This window comes from Apteryx mantelli, chromosome 3, assembly GCF_036417845.1.
Source record: "Apteryx mantelli isolate bAptMan1 chromosome 3, bAptMan1.hap1, whole genome shotgun sequence".
Classification (NCBI taxonomy): domain Eukaryota; kingdom Metazoa; phylum Chordata; class Aves; order Apterygiformes; family Apterygidae; genus Apteryx; species Apteryx mantelli.
The window spans coordinates 51,307,875-51,327,967 of record NC_089980.1 but is presented as its reverse complement, the minus strand read 5'-3'; the positions used below and the strand labels follow the sequence as shown (position 1 = coordinate 51,327,967).

Here is a 20,093-nt window from a genome sequence, read left to right as displayed (position 1 = left end):
AATAGATTATTTTAGTTGTAGTGACTGGTTTTCAGAACCAGAAATGAGCCATGACTGAAAAACTGTTATTGAATAGTATTAATTTTAATTAAGGCTGTATTAATGTGATTTTTGTGGTTGTGAAAATTCCAGTATTTGCAACACTGGTACATATGGAAGCCTGTTAAATTTATCTGTTTTGCTGCCTCTATGCTAAATACTCATAGTCATTATTACTTAATTTTTTTGACTCCCCCAAGAGCAGACACCTGCAGTTTTACTGATTCCATACAGATGGATTTAGGTTTTCACTTGCAAGATAACTTTTAACAAAAGGAAAGTCTGACCACATCTTTCTGAAAATTAAGAAGGAGAATATAGGTGACATTCAGAAATTAATTGTCTGCATCTTGACTTACGAGAAAATCCTTGACAGAATGCTTTGGATTAACTTCACTCACACAAAAACAAAATTCAGTGTATAAGGATTGTAATTATTCTAGAAATTCCTTATTCCTTATCTTTACTTCTTTGCCTGTTTGTGACCTGAATTGGTTCTTAACAAAAACCAAGAACCTCATCTCATTTTTCAGTGTCCTTCTATCATCTCATCAGTTAGCCATTTCACAGTTTGACTTCTTCATAATCTTCCATTTTCACTTGAGTATTTTCAGTTTGTTGCGCTGTTGGGGAAAAAAAAGACAGTTTTCTTTTTCCCCATCCGTCCCACCCTTACTCAAGTATCATAGCGCATTACAGTGCTAAATAACCTAAGTACAAATTCTTCCTTAAAGGCTGGTCTTAGCAGGCTAACTACAAGGTTTATAAATATCTGTCTCAAACAGATGAGAGTATGGATCAGAAAGGCTAAACCATTTTTCTGAGAAGGACAGGTTGCACAAGGCTTTGTTGCATTAGCACTAGTCTAATTATGTGAGAGCGCCAATAGCTGCATTGGCTGCGTTCCCTGGCCACTGGAGAGGTAACTCCCTTGTAACGATGCATTATGAAACAGGTGCAAAAGAAAACTTGGAAATTGTATGCGGATATATCACTAGAGAAGTTGGATGGCAGGATTCACATTTATTTCCTGGAGATGTTTAATAACTTCAAAAATATTATGATATAGCAGACAGACGTGTTCTGTGCGAAACAAATAATTGGCCCAGAAGAGTCTAGGATTTGTAGCATGCGAAGTGTGAAATGAAGGATTGCTCCACCTTAGCCAAGTTAAATTCGTCTTTTTGCCAAGTCTTTGAGGCTGTCTTGAAGGACAGGACGGAAAAGTCATTAAAAATAAAAGCATCTAAAAGCAAGAAAAGAAAATCCAGAACAAACAACCACAAGTATCTCCTGCCTGACTCTAGATACTTGGCAATCTTACATACTGGCTCAGAGGCTGAGGGTCATGTTCAGACCACAGAGAATGTAATTTTAAAATGTAAACAGGAACTGTTAGATTAATAGAGATAGAATCCTATAAAAAATTAAACAGAGAGAAAAGTTCAAGGTGTGAGATGTGTGACAAGGTTCTAAGAAATGAAAAGAGTACATTTTACTAACTTGCTACCAGGAAACAGTGGCATGAAACCCCAAACCCAGAAATCATACATATTTCTGAATCTTACATCATGAGTGAATTAATTTTAAGCCACACTTGCCCTTTACACTGCTGCTGTCCCTACCAGCTGTACACACCCCAGCTAAGTGGCCTTTCTGCATAAAATCACACAAACACTGTTTTGTTTTAGAGAAAGATATCTGTTTTAGTTGATAAGCATACAGATGACTTTCAGGAGAAAAGGATGCTTTCCCCATTATCTTCTGAATTAATTTGAATTTCAACAACTAGCCAACAGGCCTTTGTTTTGCATTTGATTTGAATTACATTAATGTGTAAATCAAGAAGAAAAGTGAATCCATTTAATAGTTTGTAGCAGTAATACATCAGCTGACCTTGCTTGCTACCTAAAAGAGTTAATTTTACAGCAAGCCATAAGATACTCTGCTGCTACTGTATTTGATGTAGGTTTGAGAACCTTTCAGGAGATTTACTGTTTTAGTACCTGTTACAGTTGTTAAAACAGCACAAACATTATGGGTTTTAAACTGACATAATAATTCAGGAAAGCTATGAGTTTTTTTACAAAGTTTTTAATCAGGAGTTTAACATTTCTTTTAAAACAAGAACAGCTTCTTAATTTCTTTTGCCTGGAAGCAACTGACTTCCATGATTTAGCTTGATTTGTTACTGCTTGTTGACTAAAGCTCTAATCCTCCTAACCAATTTTTGCTCAGTTCTGTAGTCTTTTATTTATAGAAGTTACAAAATTATAGAAATTACACTCTTTCAGGGCAGATGGAAAGAAAAGGAAGGCTTTTTAGATATCTTTATTCTGCTATCACGAAAAAGAAACATGTCATTATACGCGAATACATCTCAGACCTATTTTAGGTACTGGCTTTACTGTGGAAGTAATGGCATAGACTTCACTCTAAGTCTGCTGCTTAGGATCTCTAGGCAATTTGTACAGCTATCCCTGACATATGTCTCCATGGTTTTACTGTGACTGGTATCGAACTAGTAAGAATAAAACTAGTTCAGGTATGCCTCCAAATGCTGCAGTCCATACCTAGAGTTGGCACTCAACCATGCTCTTTGTAGCTGCAAGCTAAGGCCTTTCTACATAAAGCATCAACTTGAATTTACAGAAATGACAGAGATTATCCTCCACATCACACTAAAATACATAGAATAAAAAATTAAATACATAGTGAAATTATAATAAAGTAAACACTGAAATGGAAACTGAATAGTGTGATAGCAAAACTATTCTCTTAACTTCCTCTCAACAGAAAATTTAAGCACAGGTGACCCTATTTGAAAAAACTCCTCCCCAAATCCACTGTCCCTGGTTCATCTCCAAACATCATCTCAGTCTGAAAACCTTGGAAAAAGTTTTGTGTGCTAGCCAGCCATCTGGTCAAAAATAATGGCCATGATGACTTTCAGGCATCTTTCTGTCCCTCAGAGAATACCATTTGTCTTGTATGGGCTTCTGTAACTACCTGTAGGGTGGACTTTGACGTGGCAGCTATGAAATATAGGTGTGTTTGAGGCAAATGCTCTTGACACATCAAGCCCTGTCTCATTTTCTTCATTTTAAACTTATCGGTCACAGTGACATTTCTGACGCCCAAATCATGGGCTTCCACTCTCCCGGTTTCACTGTCATACCACCACTCTTTTTTCATGGCCCCCATTCCTATAGTGTACTGCTTCACTATCCCTCTGGATTGATTCCTTGCTTCCCTCCTCTATCACTTTCATCATCAAGTATTTCTTTCTGAAATCAAATACAAACTTAATATTTACAGATTATATTCTATGAGTACAGCTTCTGCACCAGCACTGTAGCCAGGTGAGAAATAAAGCAACTAGGGACCAGGAAACTGCAAAAAGCCCTGAATAATATTTCTTTACTCGCCCAAAGAAAAAAGCTAGGATAAAAAACGTGTTTCTCCAAATCCATTTGCAGTTAAAAAATTGAATTTGGGGTAGATTTTGAGCAAAAAATTGTCCCTGTCCCTGCCCCTGTGCCTAGTGTCTGAATTTTTAAGAAAAGTCAAAAATTAATAAATAAAAATAATCATAAACCCCCATATTCTTATCCAATTCTTAGCTAGTATTCCAAATTTTTCTCTCCAGACTTGCAGAAACATTTCTGTGAGTTTTTGGTGGGCATTTTTTGGCTTGAGAAAAGCCACTAAAAATGGTTATTAGCTCTACCATCACCTTCCTCTTTTAAGCCTGTTCCTCTTTTATTTTTTTTTCTTTGTTTTAAAATAAGCTTCTGGCTCTTACTCTGACTGTATATCATATTTGTTTTCAAAATTAGTATTTCACTAACTAGTAAGAACAGCTGTTTAGCCAAAATGTCATTGTTTCCCTCTCCTTTCTTCTATTCATCTCTCTTAAAGTCAGGAGCCTAGATTGCTGACTCCAAGCCAAAGTCTTTTGCCTCTGATATTTCCTAGGTCTGTCCACAGCCAGATTAAAAACATCTGCTGGGCCAGGCACATTTAACCACAGCTCAGTCAAAGCTTTTAATCACATTTAATTTCCTCTCGTGCTGGTCCCTTTAATTCCCTCCTTATTTGCTGCCTATATCTTAACTGGAAACTTCAATTCATCTTCTCTTCCAAACTTGGAAATAGTGTCTCGTTATCAGATTCAAAACCCTCAGCTCCATTTCTGCAGCTGGAACAAAAGCTGTCTGAGTCTTCAAATTTCTCCAATTCCTAGAAACATTCTGTGTCTATTCTGTTTGTAGCTCCCATGAACATCAAATGGACGATTCTTTTCTGTCCTCCTTCCTTATTTTATGCTAGTGACTAGACAATAATTTTCTAGTCTTCTTGTACCTAATGCCTGCTATTTGAATCTTTCACTTTAAATGATTTTCTCTACCAGACATTCTAAATCCTACTTAAAAATCCATTTCTTCTACCAATCTTCCAATTCCATATTCACAAACGCAGTTTGACCCTGCCCAAGTTTACTGTTTTTTCTTCACTACATCTGCCTTTTCTACAGACATCATTAACCTAACTTTACTTCCCAGAAACAGTTACTAGAAATGAATTAGAAAAAATGTTGTTATAATTTCAGTCATCTAAGAACCAGCAATAAAAATGAGTACGTTTTAATTATTTTTTGTCAGTGTCCTTATGTGTCCCTGGAAGTTATGGTCCATATTCTATTTCACTGGTACTCATGCCATCCTCAGTATACAGAAAATGAAAACTTAACTCTGTATAAGGAAAATAGATAGCTATAGCTGTATAGGTATATAAATCTGTAGTAAAGCAAAACAGTGCCATTATTCAGCTCTCACAGTTTAACTGAAAGTCTTGTGACGTTTGGCATTCTTTCTCAAAGTCTTAACTCTGAGTTGATTATGTAAGACCCTTTATTTCTTCTTTTTAATTTTATTTCAGATGGACTTTGACAGGGAACTCTGACAAATCTTGTTTAGTCAGTGTAAGACTCCCCACAGCTCAAAACCAACAATATCTAACCTTTATGTACATTAAAAAAGCTTGAAAATATGACCAGAGTGAAGTTTAAATGCTTAGCAAGGAAAAATCAGATTAAAAAAAAATTCAGATTTATTTAAAAATATTTTTAGCTGTACTGATAATTTTGGTTGTGTGACTCATACATTGGGAAACATGTGAGCTGGTAATAGTCAGAGACAGCTATTTTTCTGATTTAAAAATTCAGCCACAACAAATCTATTCACTCAAAACCCAAAACTGAGTGCACACACACCTGCAGACTTCAGTAGCAGAATGATATAAACTACAGATCCTACCAAAAATGGAGGTGGGCCCCAACCTCCACCTCAAAGTAGGGGGTTAACCACCCACTTTTACTTCTTCCCAAATTTTCACAGCTTTCCATGGATGCTGACATTTACCACACATAATGCTCACACATGGAACAGTCACACACATACTCACCACTGGCCTGTGGACATCCCAGAAGGCTCGCTCCTGGCTATCAAGAATCTTCCTTTCTATCTTGTCTCTTTTCTTGTCCACTCTGTCAGAGTTGTAATATATTTAAAAGAAACATTGTTAATGACAGTAATTTTAAACACATGAGATGACAAGTCTAATCAACCTTCCCTCCCTTTCTCCATTTGCGAAACAAGCAAAACCAAAACGCCTCATTTGTCTTTGCCTCCTCTTCAAAGGAACTTACTTTGCTTGTGCTTCAGCTTGCATAAATATGAACTCCCATTTCCGAGCAAATGCTCGCTGTAGCCTGGCCAAGCTCTCCTGAAAATACATCACGATTATAGTTGGTTAGGTTGTAAGTTATTCACTGTTTAATAGTTTTTAGCTTATCTTTCTCTTCTCAAAGGAAAAAAAAAAGATGCAATACAAGTCATGATACCTGTGCTAGTGTAAATGTACCTTTACTTATCTGATATAAAGCGTCTGTTTGATATCATATAGATTAGAATATTAGGTATATCTGGTTTTGAATGCCCTGCCTATTTTAGTTTTGAAACTGTGGTGATAAGGGTGGATACCACCCTTCTTAGCAGAATACAGGATTTCTGAAGCATTTTTATGTACTAGCTGCTAGCTGAGCAATTTTTAATAATTCAGAGAAATGTTCTTCTCAAAAATACCTAACACTGAAAGATAACAGAAGCACATTCCATACCCGATGATCCACACTACAATTTCCACCAGTCTTCTGTACAAACTGTGGTGAATACTGCTGGCTACGTATCAATTTATTTGAAGTATAATAATGAGAAACTATTAATGCTTTGGCAATATAGGAGTCTTCCAAACTATCCACAGTTATCCCCCTTAAAAAAACCCACAGACTACAGTTCTTCACTGCTGTACAGAAAAGGTATACATGCTACAGCCTACTAAATAATAACAGGAAGAAGATTTGCAAAACCTTAGCAAAATTCTTTCCTGAGGTGATGCTGGAACAGCTTGACCGTCTGTAACAGAGCTTTTCCAGCCTCTCCCCAGCTTAAATGACAGCAACACGCAGTCTCTTAACATGGAGAAGGCTGAGGTTCCTACCTTTCTCCAGAAAGAGCCCCAGTTACCTTTCCAAACTACTTCTACTGAGATTAAGTGAAAAATTGTCTGCAAACCTCCTATCAAATAGTGTTATTTTAAATGTATTTCTGTGTATTTCAAAAGTATTTCTATGACATACTTACTGAAAATAAAGACCACAAATAGTAGAGAAGATACAGTCTAGAGATTGTCAGTATCAGAGCCTTTTATAAAGCTCTTGGGGATTGGATACGAGAGGTGAATTTTCTAAGGCATGTATGTATAAAATTATGCATACCCCACAGTGCAGTACACTGAAAAGCAAGCTTGTGCCAGAAGAAGCAATAAAGTGTGTCAGCATGGTGCTGTGGCTGGAGTATTTGGCATGTTGAGAGGCCTGGCTTACTAGTCTGCTATCATGTCATAGTAACACAGCTGGACAGCTTTCAGAGCACAGCTAGGATAGTTCATGAATTTTATGTTGACATTTTCATGAAAAATTCAGAAGCTTTTGGGGGATAGGGATGGAATTCAAGACATCTCACCCTCCTTAGTGAGTGCCATCCTCATCACCTAGGCAAACCCCCTCTTTCTCGTGTTCATCCTTTTGAGGATGAGATTTATATTTCTACAGCTACTAAGTGTTTTTGAAAATGTTGCTAGAGCTCCTTCATTCAAACCCTACACAAAGTAGAGATACAATCACTTTCAAATATTTGAGGCATAGCTGAGATTTGTGAACAGTTGTTTCTGATCCTGGCATGATGATCTAAGCCAAATAAGATTAGAGATGGACCAAAATCTTAGCTCTCACCCAGCCGGCCTTCACTATGGTCTCTCAAACAGCATTTATGACTCCTGAGCACTGTCAGACCCACGTGCTGGCAAAAACTAGATAATTAATAAATCTTCACACATAATGCCTATAGTCCTCATGCTTAATATTACTTTACATGCTAAGTAGGCCCGGCAAACAAATTTACTTTTCCCCAGGTACTTACAGCTTCATAGTCTGCTAGCTCTAACCTTGCTTTGTTTTGCATTGTCCGCTTGCAGAGGTAAACCGCTGGAACAGAATAAAATAATACATAATTTGCTACTGTCTCATAAACACAGGAAACTGGAAATCAAGAGGCTTCATCTACATTTTACTGCTAGTTTTTTTTTTTTATTTCTCCCTCTGCTCTAAAGAGCTTTAAAGATGGGATCAATGCTACAAGTATTATAACTAAAATGATGGGTCAGATACAGTGATTCATTAAATAATTATAAATCCTGCTTTATATAACAGACATAACATGCAAAATGCATGAGACACTTGGCGTGAGGTTGTTTCATGGCCAGGGAACTAGTGTGTTAAAGAGAAAACAGCAAAAAATATTTTTTAAACTGTGTGTGTATTATCCATAAAGTGTAACAGTTTTATCAGGAGATGTTTCTATACTAGTCAAATAGGTTTTTTGAGAATGTGTATATATATATATATATATAGTTTTATTTCTCCCTTTCATAGAAATTATTAAACTTCAGTCTGAGAAAATCATTTCTAAAAATTAATTCTGTAAGAATTCACATCTCTTATAGTATAGTCTGCTATAATCAGCATTTAAAATAGAAAATAATGTGAGACTGAAAAATGAAAAAGGAGTATCATATACAGTGATACAATGAGAAAACATATTCTTTTATTAATTTTCTAAATCGAAAATCCTTCAGCACAGCTGTGCTGGCTTCACCCCTTTCTCACTGAACAGAATATTAATTAATAGAATGTAATACAGACAACTAAATACTGAAAAGATGAATGGATGAAAATGAAACTTAAGACTACATAAACAGCACAGTGGTTTGCATTACATTAAAACATACTGATTTCTTTATGCACTCTATTCCCCTTGAAGGAAATACATTTCCAATAGGCTATATTTAGCAACAAATACTTCACACCGAGTCTGAATATTGCACAGGTTTCCCCACTAGTAAGATGAGGAGAGCAGTAGAATTCCTCCTACTAAGGTCTGGGAGCAATATTTTACTCATTTCAATTCATCAGAGTGCCTTCACATGTGTGAGATGGAAGAATCTCTTGATCTGTGCAGCTAAGAAAACCTTAGATTATCTGTCATCCTTTTAATTAGCCAAAAGAGCCTGCATTCATTGGGTTGTACTTAGGAATGGACCACGGTTCCTGTCTCCTGACTGCCAGCTCGTCCACTACAGACACAAAGAGTAAGAACTTCATATAGGAACTGAACTCTTGCAATCACTTGGAATGAAGTACTTATCTCAAATTGAGCTTTGCTTTTTAAAGTAGTCAAAGCAATTATATTTTACAACTCCATAGAAATATATTTATTTCAGATGAATCATCTGCAAATGCATGGAAACCCACTCCAATGGATTTAGATTATTTCAGTGGAACTGATGACAAGCACTTCTAATAACTGCAACTGGGGCTCCAGGTGATACTTGATGGAAAATGAAGTTATGCCTGATACAGTTTTTGTCTTCTTTTTTTTCATTTTGTGTGTGTTATCATCTGGTCGATTTTCTTTCATACTTTCTCACTTTCCCTTAAGAAGCCATAGCCTCTTACTCTACTCTTATAAGCCCTCTGATTCCAAAGTATCTTTGTGTCTGCAAAGTCTATAAATACAGATACAAATCCACACATCAAACAAGTATAGCAAGAGGATGCAGATTTATAGGCCTCGGTTTCAATGTATTTTAAAATCAGTGTACAATTGCACTCCAGCATTGGAATGCATGCTGAAATGTCACAACAAGATGAGGGAATGAATTCCGCACCCTTTGTACCTAGGCTGCATCCACACTGGTAGGAGAATATTGAAGACAGAAATTGTCTTTGTCATTTAGCTCCTCTTGCAATGAAGCATTATCTCTCTTTTCTTTCAAAATTACTTGAATTATTTTCATTCAAAATTTGATTGAACAAGAAGAAAACCAAAACCTTTGAAAAAAATTAGCATTAAAATACATATTTACTAGAAATGATTAGATGGCTCTAAGAATTCCAGGAGTTAACTCCCTGCTCTCTACATTTGGTTAACCTCTTGAAAAACACATTTTCATGGTCTCTGTATAGGTTTCTCCAGCTCAAAGGCTTTTCCAGATCACATTCCATACACTGTAAAGTCATAAGCCTAGGACATTACTTTTATTTGGATGTAGCCTGAAACATAAGTACTCCCTACCCAAATCCAGGGTACTCCTCTTGGGTTGCTAAATGTGATGCCCAGCAGGTCCAACGGCCTTGGCACTCACTGTTTCCCTCAGAGTATCTCTGGACAGTAACAGTATTTAGCAGTACAGGCTCAAATTTCTCAATTTCTCAAGGTCAGTGTTCCATGGGGAAAAAAATGCTTGAAATCCTTGAAAAATGGATTTTAAATAGGGAACATCTTGATATACCAAGACTTGCAATGCAATGTGTGGTAACTTTGATGGTCTAAGGACACAAGGGAACAAGATCTGCAGGGAGAAGTAATATGACTGAAAAAGTAGACAAGATTTTCAGCTCAGAAACCTTTAATTAGATTAGCACTTCCTTGAGTCCAATTCTGCATATATTTTGCATTGTGCATATACTCTTCCCTACTACGCATCTTTCTATCAGGACAGGTTTTAACCAAAAAGCATCTTTAGATCACAGAGTACTCAGCACTGGCAAAACAACCACCAGGTCATCACAAGTAGGAAAGAGGAATTAGCTTACCACATTATTTACCTAATATTGTGTCTGAGAAAACCTGGCTTCACTGTGTGACTGTACTGCAATATCTTCCCTGCAGAGTTCTTTTAATGATACTTTTTGCTCCAGCTCTATAGCAAATAGTCCATCATAAACAAGCATGCTTTTTTTTTCCCAGTATTCGCATTTCTTAGCCAAGATTTGAAAAACTATGCTCATCCCTCAGACCTTTTTCTCTGGAGTACCCAGATTCCCTCCCTTTCAAGAGCCTAAAGACTGCAATACCTGTGGCTTGGATTCTTTATCTTAAAAGTGTTTCCATGTGCCAGAGTGGATAAGGCAGAGTATGCCCAAGAAAGATTTACTTATCTGGGAAAAAACGTATCTATTAATGCACAAGAAAGTAGTCCTAAAGGACATTCCTACTCTTTGGCTCAATCTACTGCCATTGCTGTGTGCTAACAATTAGACCCTTATTATAAAAGTGCATATTTAAGGATCTATTTAAGAGCTACTGTAGTCACATGAGAAGCTGGCAGCAGCTCAAGAATTTGAGTTGACCAGTTCACAGTCTCTTAATCGTAGGTCTTTGGCTTGTCTGTAACAAAATCTACTAATATGTTGGAATACAAAAGAATTGGAAAATCACTCTCATTTTCAGGCAGAGCCTTGAATGCACAGAGAAATGAAGTTTTGGTTTTTTGGCACTAAGAACACCGAGATCTGAAATAGGGATGCTGCCATCTTTCTTAAGTACCACTCTTTTTCTGCACTGAAATGTGTGGGAAGTAACTATATGTCTCCAGCAGCCTGATCTGCAGCATCTGGAGAGGACGTGAGTCCCCTGTTTCCCTGTTAAAGCAGAGTCATGAGTCCCCAGCATTTCAGAGAATGAAAATGTCTGCTTTTCTAGTCCCAAAGTTTGTATGGATTGTCAGTGTTTTTAGAGCTTGATATGGGAGTAAAATCTGCAGGAAGGTTTTCAAACTGAAAGCTATTCTATTTTCATATACACTTTTCTGTCCAGGAAGCATGATGACCTAGTACCCAACATTGTTTCCCATCTTTTCTCTAAAAGCATGAACATCTGCACTTGTAGAATGGAAATTAAAATAATGGAGAAGATATACCAGCTCAGTACTGGTCATTTAATCTTCTGTTAATGAGAGATGTTTGGAACTGCATCTTCCATTGAATTATCAAACTCCATCATTATCAGATGGTCCTCAGTAATTGTGCTGTATTGGCAGGTTGACAGAATCTGGAAATTTTGCAGTTTGCTCTAGTGCCTGAAGGAAGCAAATTGTCAAAATAATCTATTTCTGTTCTTATGTATCTTCCTGTTACCCTACTGCTCCATATTAGAACTCATGGTATTTTCCAGCCAGGAATGCTTATGCTTAAAAGCAAGGATGCTGACAGAGTGAGGAAAGGATGATAGACTTTGAAGAAGGGGAAAAGTATCTGAATTTATTCAATAATCACCATTTTTGAAGGAGAATGTCTTCTCTGCATTATGGTGCAAGTCTAGATTTCATTTTCTTCCCTAAAAGTTTGAGCAGAATGCACTACAAAATGCACTATAAAAGCAAGAGTTAATGGAGAAAAAGGGAGAGGGGAGGCTCTATTCAGGTCTGACTGAGACCATGGGTAGGACTGATAAATTGATAGTTCAGGTTAACCTGAAATATGCTGCAATGTTTGTTGCTTCTACAGTTAAATGTGAATAAGTTAAATAAATGCAAATTCTACGTCCTGTAATGGACAATGGGAAATGCAATATGTATGTATAAATACATTTTGAAGGGCATTAAAATATCACTTTTTAAATTCAGTAGCTTAAGAATTTTTTGTATTATTGACTACTGATATGTTACACTTAGAGAACCTATGTGTGATACATAATGTTTGTGGCTAAACTGAAAAATGAAGCAAATTCATTGCTATTGTATAAATTCATCTCAGAAATTACTTGACAGGCATAAGCCTTCTAAATGGTGCAAAATGCAGCTGGGGTATCTCGTCTTTTTCAGAAAAAAAGTAGTTAAACCAACATCATTTCTATATACTGCATAAATGTTTACGTGAGGACCAAGAAAGTAGAACTGTAGCTCAATCAATCCTGAAGCAGATTCTGGTTCTGTGCCTACATACACTGGAGGCATGCTGGTATCCAGCTCTATACCTTACTGAGGCTGACTTGATTTCCTGGTTTGACTTTGGACCTGCCTGGACAGTAGACTTTTTTGGTGAGGACACTACCCCTACCAGCACTGTTGCCACTCTTGGCTCTTGCTCACTTTCCCCAGCAGAGCAGCCCACTCTTGCTTCTCCCTGACAAACCTGCTGAAAAATGCTTAACATATGGATTAATGATATGCAATGAACAAGGTCTGATTAATAACCTTAATTTACTAAATATGGACTGCCACGTACAGTCTTATTTTTAGAGCCAATGTATTCTGATGGATTTTGCAATCAACATAATTGCCTCCACTAAAGTGAATTATACATTAGATGCTACAGCTTCTGCTTTAGAACTGAGTATCGTGAGAAAACAGATTTAGCAATAATTTTAAAGGCAGTATTAATATAAAACATTTCATAAAAAAAGATGGCCAGCAATGTATATAAATGGGCTTTAGAAAAATGAACCAGTGCTAAAATACACTTTGGTAGCTATGGAGTAAATATAGACTACTTGTTTTTGAAAATTCTGTTTGACTGTGCAAAAAATCTGGGCAATTTGAGAGTTTAAAGTGGGATTGTCAAGTGTTTTACTGAGAGTTGCACGAAGAGGTCATTTGGGCATGGAAAGGTTATTTGGGCTTTTCCTGCTGCAAGTTTTTAAATCTATTACATCCATTTTCATGGTTAGCTGTTTTTGATTTCCTACTCTTGACTGTTCAATTGTACTTCAAAGCTGATATGAAGCCTCTATAGATTTTTTTTCTTTAAAGAAGATCATAGTGATAATTACAGGTTTCATTCTAGGATCAAGAAACTGGACTGATTACACATTTATTACATACACTTACTGAAGTTTACCCAAAGTTCCACCCAAAGTTTAAAGCTGGGAATCTAAGCTCACTGCTAAAAGAGGACTAAATCCTCTCTCTCACTACAGCAGAGAAAAAGCTTCAATTAACTTCAACAGAAATACAACAGGGCCTCTGAAGATCACAGATAACACCACCTACACATCCACCACCAGGTACACAAACTAAAACTCCTTTTATAATTGTCCCAGTGCCAATAGTGTTACAGTTTGATTTAGCCCCACACTGTTGGTGTAATTTTCACTGAACATTCATTACCCCTGAGGCCAGATTAGATTTATACCATCTGCAAGACAAAATTCTGGTTTCAGAGACAGTGTGTAGATGCATATGTATAGTCTGGATTTAAAGAGCAAAGAAAACAGAAAGTACTGTAAAGTCTAAGGGTTTCAAATTGCCCTGTGGGCAGACTGAATTCTCAATTTGTGAATGTCTGTGTCAGACAGAATCAGAATTAAAGGACAATTGGCACAGAAGATGACTACAGACTAGAAAAACTGAAATCAATATCCTATTTAAACATTACGACATTCTGGGCTATTTATACCATCTTTAAGTCACTTCTGCTTTTACCCAGTAAACAATAATTTTTGCTTTTTGGGCCAGTTATTGAGGCTCATTTATTCTTAAAAACAAACCAAGATGACAACGTTCAGGTGGGCAAATGGCTCACCATTCAGCCTCATAGATCTATAAAAGAATTACACTCTTTAATAAATGCAAATAACATTAACTACAAAGAAAACTAAATCGCTAAAACATTTAAGGAACACAATTAGATTATAAATCTAGAGAAGGGGTAGAGGGCTTTTTTATATAAACCAAGGGCAAGAAAGAATGCAATTTAAAACTACCAGAATCGAGAATTTGAAAGAGAGAGATCCATCCTTAACACATGAAAATCCCCAGATGATGTTGCCTGGAAAAGCTCTGCAGGGAGACAGAAAGAGGTATGGAAGAGAGGCGATCCAAGCTACCTAAAATATTGGCTCAAAAAATGGAATAACCTGTAGTCAGATCTAATTTAAAATTGCCTCCACTGAATTATTGCATGCTTCTTGATGTTATTATCATCATGCTTCCAATTTTGCATTCAAGAATTTAACCCTCACCTTTGACTGAAAAAAAAGCTTTCAGGTTCTCGTATCCGAAGGGAACTCATATGAATTTGCTACAAAGCTTCCAGGACAAGGAGGTGCAACAAATCCAAATCCACAAGCTTTGCATACAAAACTCTTAGGGCATGTGCAATGCAAGGCAAGGCTGGGGATCTCAGAGGATGGAGAGTGTTTTCTCCTAAACTACAAAAATCAGCGAGAGAGGTGGCATCAGAAGGTGTCCATTACTTGAAAAAGGTGGCAATTGCTCAGTGTCCGCTTAGCAAAGGGCTGGCACCGGCAGGGCAGTGCACGACTTCAGAAATAAGCATTTGTTGTCACTGTTCCTTTCACAGCCTGAAAGCTCTAATTTCCATATTAATAATGGAACAGGCAAACCCATTTAGTTTACTCAACATGGTGATTTGAAAGCAATTCTGAAAATTATGAGTTATGTTTATATATCTCTGAACTTATTTTGATAAGAAGTTATGTCTCTATTTATAGGGGACCTAGATGCAGATTATCAATGCTCTTGAAGTAATGCTTTTAAAGTAATGCTACAGAAAACATCTACTTGGGTCAGTTACCTTTTCATATCTGTGTATATGAATGTATTGGCAAAATACATTTCACATGTTACCCATATTAAGGAAATGATTACCCATTCACAGAAAGAAAAATTCCTGTAGTAAAAAACTCTGAAGTGGTGAGATCCTATCTTTTCTACTATAGATGAAACTGTTTCTTCTGCTATTATACTTTACTAATCTGCTTGCCAAAGCACCTTAAACACTGGAAGAAGGTAAAGTTAGACAGGACTGATGGGAGAACATTTTCTGGAAATGCTTCCTGCTCACAGAAAGCCCTCACTGTGATGGCTTGTCAATGTCAGCATTAGCTAGAATCAGAACAAAATTCAGGACATGCTTGCTGAAGTGAGACTTTCTTTTCACCATCTATGTGACAGAGAGCTCCTAGTGAGTGAAATATATAGCTCTGCAGAGCAATATAATGGCATATGAGTATATATTTCCAGAGTGGAAAAAAATCTTGTAGGTCACCTATTCCATCTTTCTGCTAATGCAAGTTTCTTTCCAAAAGCACATTTGATTGGGTTCTGCCCAAATTAAATTTTATGCATAACAAGCACTGGAACCAGCCACATTTTCTTGAGGGACATTTCTCCTTGACAGACTGTGCTCCTCACTTAGTTCTTCCACATACACTCTGTACATGCAATTTCTCTGGTAACTAGTTGCCAAAGAAAAAGCAAAGTCACTCATTTAAGGAGCCACAACCCAGTCTCATGGATAAATTAATAAATTACTTAGTTTGAGTCTAGTGGAAAGAGTCTATTTCTTACTACACCTGGAAATCCAGCAAATATTGAGAAACTATGGGGCAGGTCCTTAAAAGAGGTATCTCTATTAAGGGCCTAAGAAGATTGCTTGCAGGAGTCATCGCTGAAATACTCTGGATAATACAAGCCATTGAAAAAAGGGGAACTGGACATCAAGATTCACCTATTACAAAACTGCAGAGCTATCCACAAACTATTTACACTATATTGGTAAATGTCTCTGCATTCTCACGGCATAAATTTTAACATTCATTTTTATTCATATCTGACAATTTTTATTGAAGAAAATGCTACTCTGCTAGCAATTTTGCCCCAAGCCACTGACTCATATTTACGGATTGATTTCCAGAGATGCTGAGCACATGCAGTTTTCCAGCAGAGTTCAGGCAGGTAGCAGGGCTTAATAGTTCTCAAATCCACACTGCTAACCACTAAGCAGTCGCCGAGGGACTCCTGCCTGAGCATTTGGGCAAAGAAAGCCTACAATGCCTACACTGTACTGTCCTCCTTCCTGCCAGCTTCTCAGTGGAAAACAGTGCAGCAAGATGAGTAAGAAAGAAAATTCTTGAAATAATCAAATTTTCACAGAGGGATTTGAAGCTAGGCATGCAAAATAAGTAGGCAACAAACTCTACATAGAAAATTGTATGAAAATTTTCAGTATGTGAAAAACATGATACATGATTGCAATTACTCTTTGTGCGTTATGTACCCAGGTTTTAGTAGAGGTGAGGAAGATGAGCCAGTTGTGATGACTCATGGTCAGAACGGAGCAACAGAGGCTGAACGCAGGGTGGTCTTTGTCCCTTTACTCTTGTGTGGTAAGACAGTATCATTAGAAAGGAAGCTTTGGAGGACAGACTTGCCAGCTGAATTATCAAGAAATTAGTACTACCATTTTAAAAGGACAGACTTTTACTCTCACAAAAAAGCTGGAGAGCCATAGTTATGAGACAATAACTTACACAGAGCAAAATAATTTCTGTATTTTATTACAACTCAGCCTGGATAAGAGAGTCATGAATATTTACAGAATTACCACAGAAGTTTACAGGCAGTACTTATTCTTATCCAGACATGGAGCTTATACTTTTAAAGGGAGCAATTAATTAAGGCTTATTTCCTGTAAGTGCTCGAATTTCCTAGAACACTTCTTTTTCAGCACATGACTTTATCTGGAAGGCTACTGAAAATACGTACATCTTGAAAACTTGTTCTTCTTCATAACACCGGAATTTAAGATTTTTTTTTTTTTGAATACATAGAAATACAGACTCATTTAGTGGCATTTACAGAACACATGGACATGTGCTCTTAAACTCGTGTGGCAACAGCACTTATTTAATGTGTTCTACATAACCTACCAAGATTCTGCAAAGTCTTTAAGCACATTTTAAGTATCTTGTGAATTCAGGTTACTGGCAGTCCACCATTACTGAGTAACTTGCTCACTTCCAGGAGCACACAGTGAAACAATATTACTGCCCAAAATTCCATTATATCTTCTCCATTAACTTACTGATTTTGAACATGACACTTGACACAGGCATGCATTTTGCAGTTATCTCCCAATTAATACTAAAACCTTACTGAACCCTCACATATTGTGCCTGCTATAAAAATTCCTACATTTCAACAAAAATGAAAGCAAACACAAAATGGCTTCCGCAAAAAAGAATGCTTCAGACAGTAAAGAGTGACAGAAAGCATCAAATTTATAATCAACTGCAATCTACAATGAAAAAGATCCTGTTTTAGTTTGCCCAATATATTATATATTATAACCAGACTTCTAAGGACTGCTTCCTCAACTGCACCTACTTTCTTTTTCAAGCAAATGTGTGTAGAATGTCACAATCCTTCATTTTTAACTCATCCAGGAGAATTGCACAACAAAAAAATTCCAAGACTAAAAATAGCATCCTGTTGCAAACATATAGATGCAACTGAGTGTTGTCTTCTGCTCTTCATTCAAATATCTTTTGTGTTATAAGTGCCACTGTCATTTTGAAAATTTTATTGTCTCTCCTTTGAACACACTTTTTTTACAGTTAAATATAAGAAAAGATCTGTATGTCACAGGCACTTCTGAGTCTAAACATCAGCAAAAAAGCAGCAGAGAGAAAATGGTTAAAAGTTGCTAATTCTCTTTCATATCTCCATCCACCTGCCTTGAAATTCTCATATACCTCTCGCCTTCTCACAACTACTTTTCTCTGCTTAGGCTTAGACTTGAGCTTTTCAAACATAAAAATAATTTGTATTTTATTTTGAACGGAATTTTCCCCTAAGCTTTCATCTTTCTTATTTATCACATTCAAACACGAGAATAGTAAAGAACTAATTTCCTCAAATTTCCAACAGCTATGAGTCACTAAACCTCCAACAGAACCTGACTAGTCCCATGAGGCCACATGTATATAGAGTAACAATCTCTAAATATGCAACATATTTACCAATTCTGAGGTGCTATAAACTTAACAAGTCTTGTTATTTAATTAACTTTTGATGACATGAACTGTTTTTCAATATGCCAGAAAAAAATGTTAGTCAAAAGTTACATTGCCTGCATTACAGGCAGGTAGCACGCTCAGCCCTTAGCTGTAATCACTTCCACAACAAACAGAGCCAGTTTGCTGAACCTGAGATCCAATTCTAATAGTCACAAAATCCATCGTAATTCAGCGACATGACTTAACTCACAGGAAATGCAAAGTGTCTTGAACTACACCAGCCTCTAAAACAAAAAAGTGAAGTGCGCATACCTATCTTCATTAATAAAATCCTGCTGAAACAAATGGGATTCTGCACAGAAGAACATGTCCTGCATGGGTGGACTCCACGACATGCAGCATTAAGACAGGTACCTTCAACAAGTGAAACCTAAGAACCTGCCTTTTAAAAATGATTTACAACTTGAGGCATCTATCTTGAGATCTCTTACATCATGATTTTCAAGAGAAAGGGAAGGAAACGTTCAGCACTTTCTGAAAACTGACATTTTCTTAGTAGCCTCAAAATGATCAAATGATAGCTATTTTGACAGTTACCAAGGCCATATGATTTCATTCTGACATGTGATAAATTAATCCAAACCCTCTTTCTTCCACCAAGAAATAGCACTGCAGTTTCTTGAAGAACACTTTTGAAAGATTTTGTTTTGGTGGGGTTTTTTTTGTTTTATATTATCTTTGTTATGAAATATTTGATATTACAAACTAACATGGAGTATAATAAAATGATATTTTAGAGTATTCTCCAAAGATGTAAAGATTATTTCTTTCCGAGTTAGTTCTGGTAATAAACACACAGAGTATCTCAATTTCACTTAATTTCTAGCTTAAGATTAATTAATTATTGTACTGGCAGTATTCTTCATTCTAGGCAGTAGCCCACATATGGGTAGGTAACGGTAAATGGTTGGGAGTGTTTTTTAAAATAAAATAGAATTGTAGCATGTTTTCAAAGGCTTGTAAAATTAGGTCAATGCCAAAGAAAGTGGTGTGTTTGTTATTAACTTTGATAAAGGAAGAGTACTGAGAAAGCCTATTTTTTGCTTGTTTGAGAGACCCTGAATGCCTGTCACACTCATTCATTTTGGGAGGTGGAGATTCAAGGTTGTTCAGGATATGACCCATAGTCTGTAAGAAAGGAAGCACTGCACAGCACCATAATACATGACAAGTACTAAATGCATTTGCATATTTGTAATAAGATAAATTCTATTTATATTTTCTAGTAAGTAACAGAATTACTGTGAAAATCTGCAGAACCTCTTTGGAGTTGCTTTGGGGTGAAATTTATCCTTTAATATCCTCAAACCATTTCAGTCTTACTTAAGATTACTTCAAGATTTTCAAATATTATCTGTTCTCTTTATTCTTCTGATGACCATTTGTTTACAGCAGTTATGCGATCCTTTTTGCTAGCAGCTGTGTTCAGTTCTCCCCTCATCTGCTGTCTCTCTACTTTCACAGAAAGCTCTGTGAAAAAAATCCTCAGGCCACAGGGCAAATGCTAATTTCTGGAACTGGGAAGATGCTGACCCAGTAGGAACACTGTTGAAAAGTTGTCTTAGAAATTGACTTTTCTGTGAATGCTCTAGTACTAGCCAATTGTAGCGATAAACCGCTGCCCTAGGTAGATCTAGCACAGTGCTCTGCCCTGCTCCAAGGGAGAGTTACAGGCAGATTTCTTAGAGGCTTGGACTCCTGGCTCATACACCGAAGAAGCAATGAAATGGCAGTTTGGGGTTTTCCCCTCCCTTGCCCCAGTACAACAGA

The 20,093-nt window shown here is 36.7% G+C and overlaps 1 protein-coding gene across 10 annotated transcripts in view; it reads right to left on the bottom strand.

Annotated features, from left to right (window-relative positions):
- The window catches only part of RGS7 (regulator of G protein signaling 7), a 291,703-nt gene that overhangs the window by 37,749 nt on the left and 233,861 nt on the right, over nucleotides 1–20,093 (bottom strand). For all 10 annotated transcript variants that reach the window (XR_010883712.1, XR_010883713.1, XM_067293359.1 and 7 more), the window contains 3 exons: nucleotides 7,581–7,645; nucleotides 5,750–5,826; nucleotides 5,506–5,587 (listed from right to left, as the gene is read on the bottom strand). Coding sequence is in view for 8 of the 10 variants with exons in the window: in XM_067293359.1 (XP_067149460.1) it covers nucleotides 5,506–5,587; nucleotides 5,750–5,826; nucleotides 7,581–7,645 (224 nt within the window). In the remaining 2 variants the exon portion in view is untranslated. The remainder of the gene's footprint in view (nucleotides 1–5,505; nucleotides 5,588–5,749; nucleotides 5,827–7,580; nucleotides 7,646–20,093) is intronic.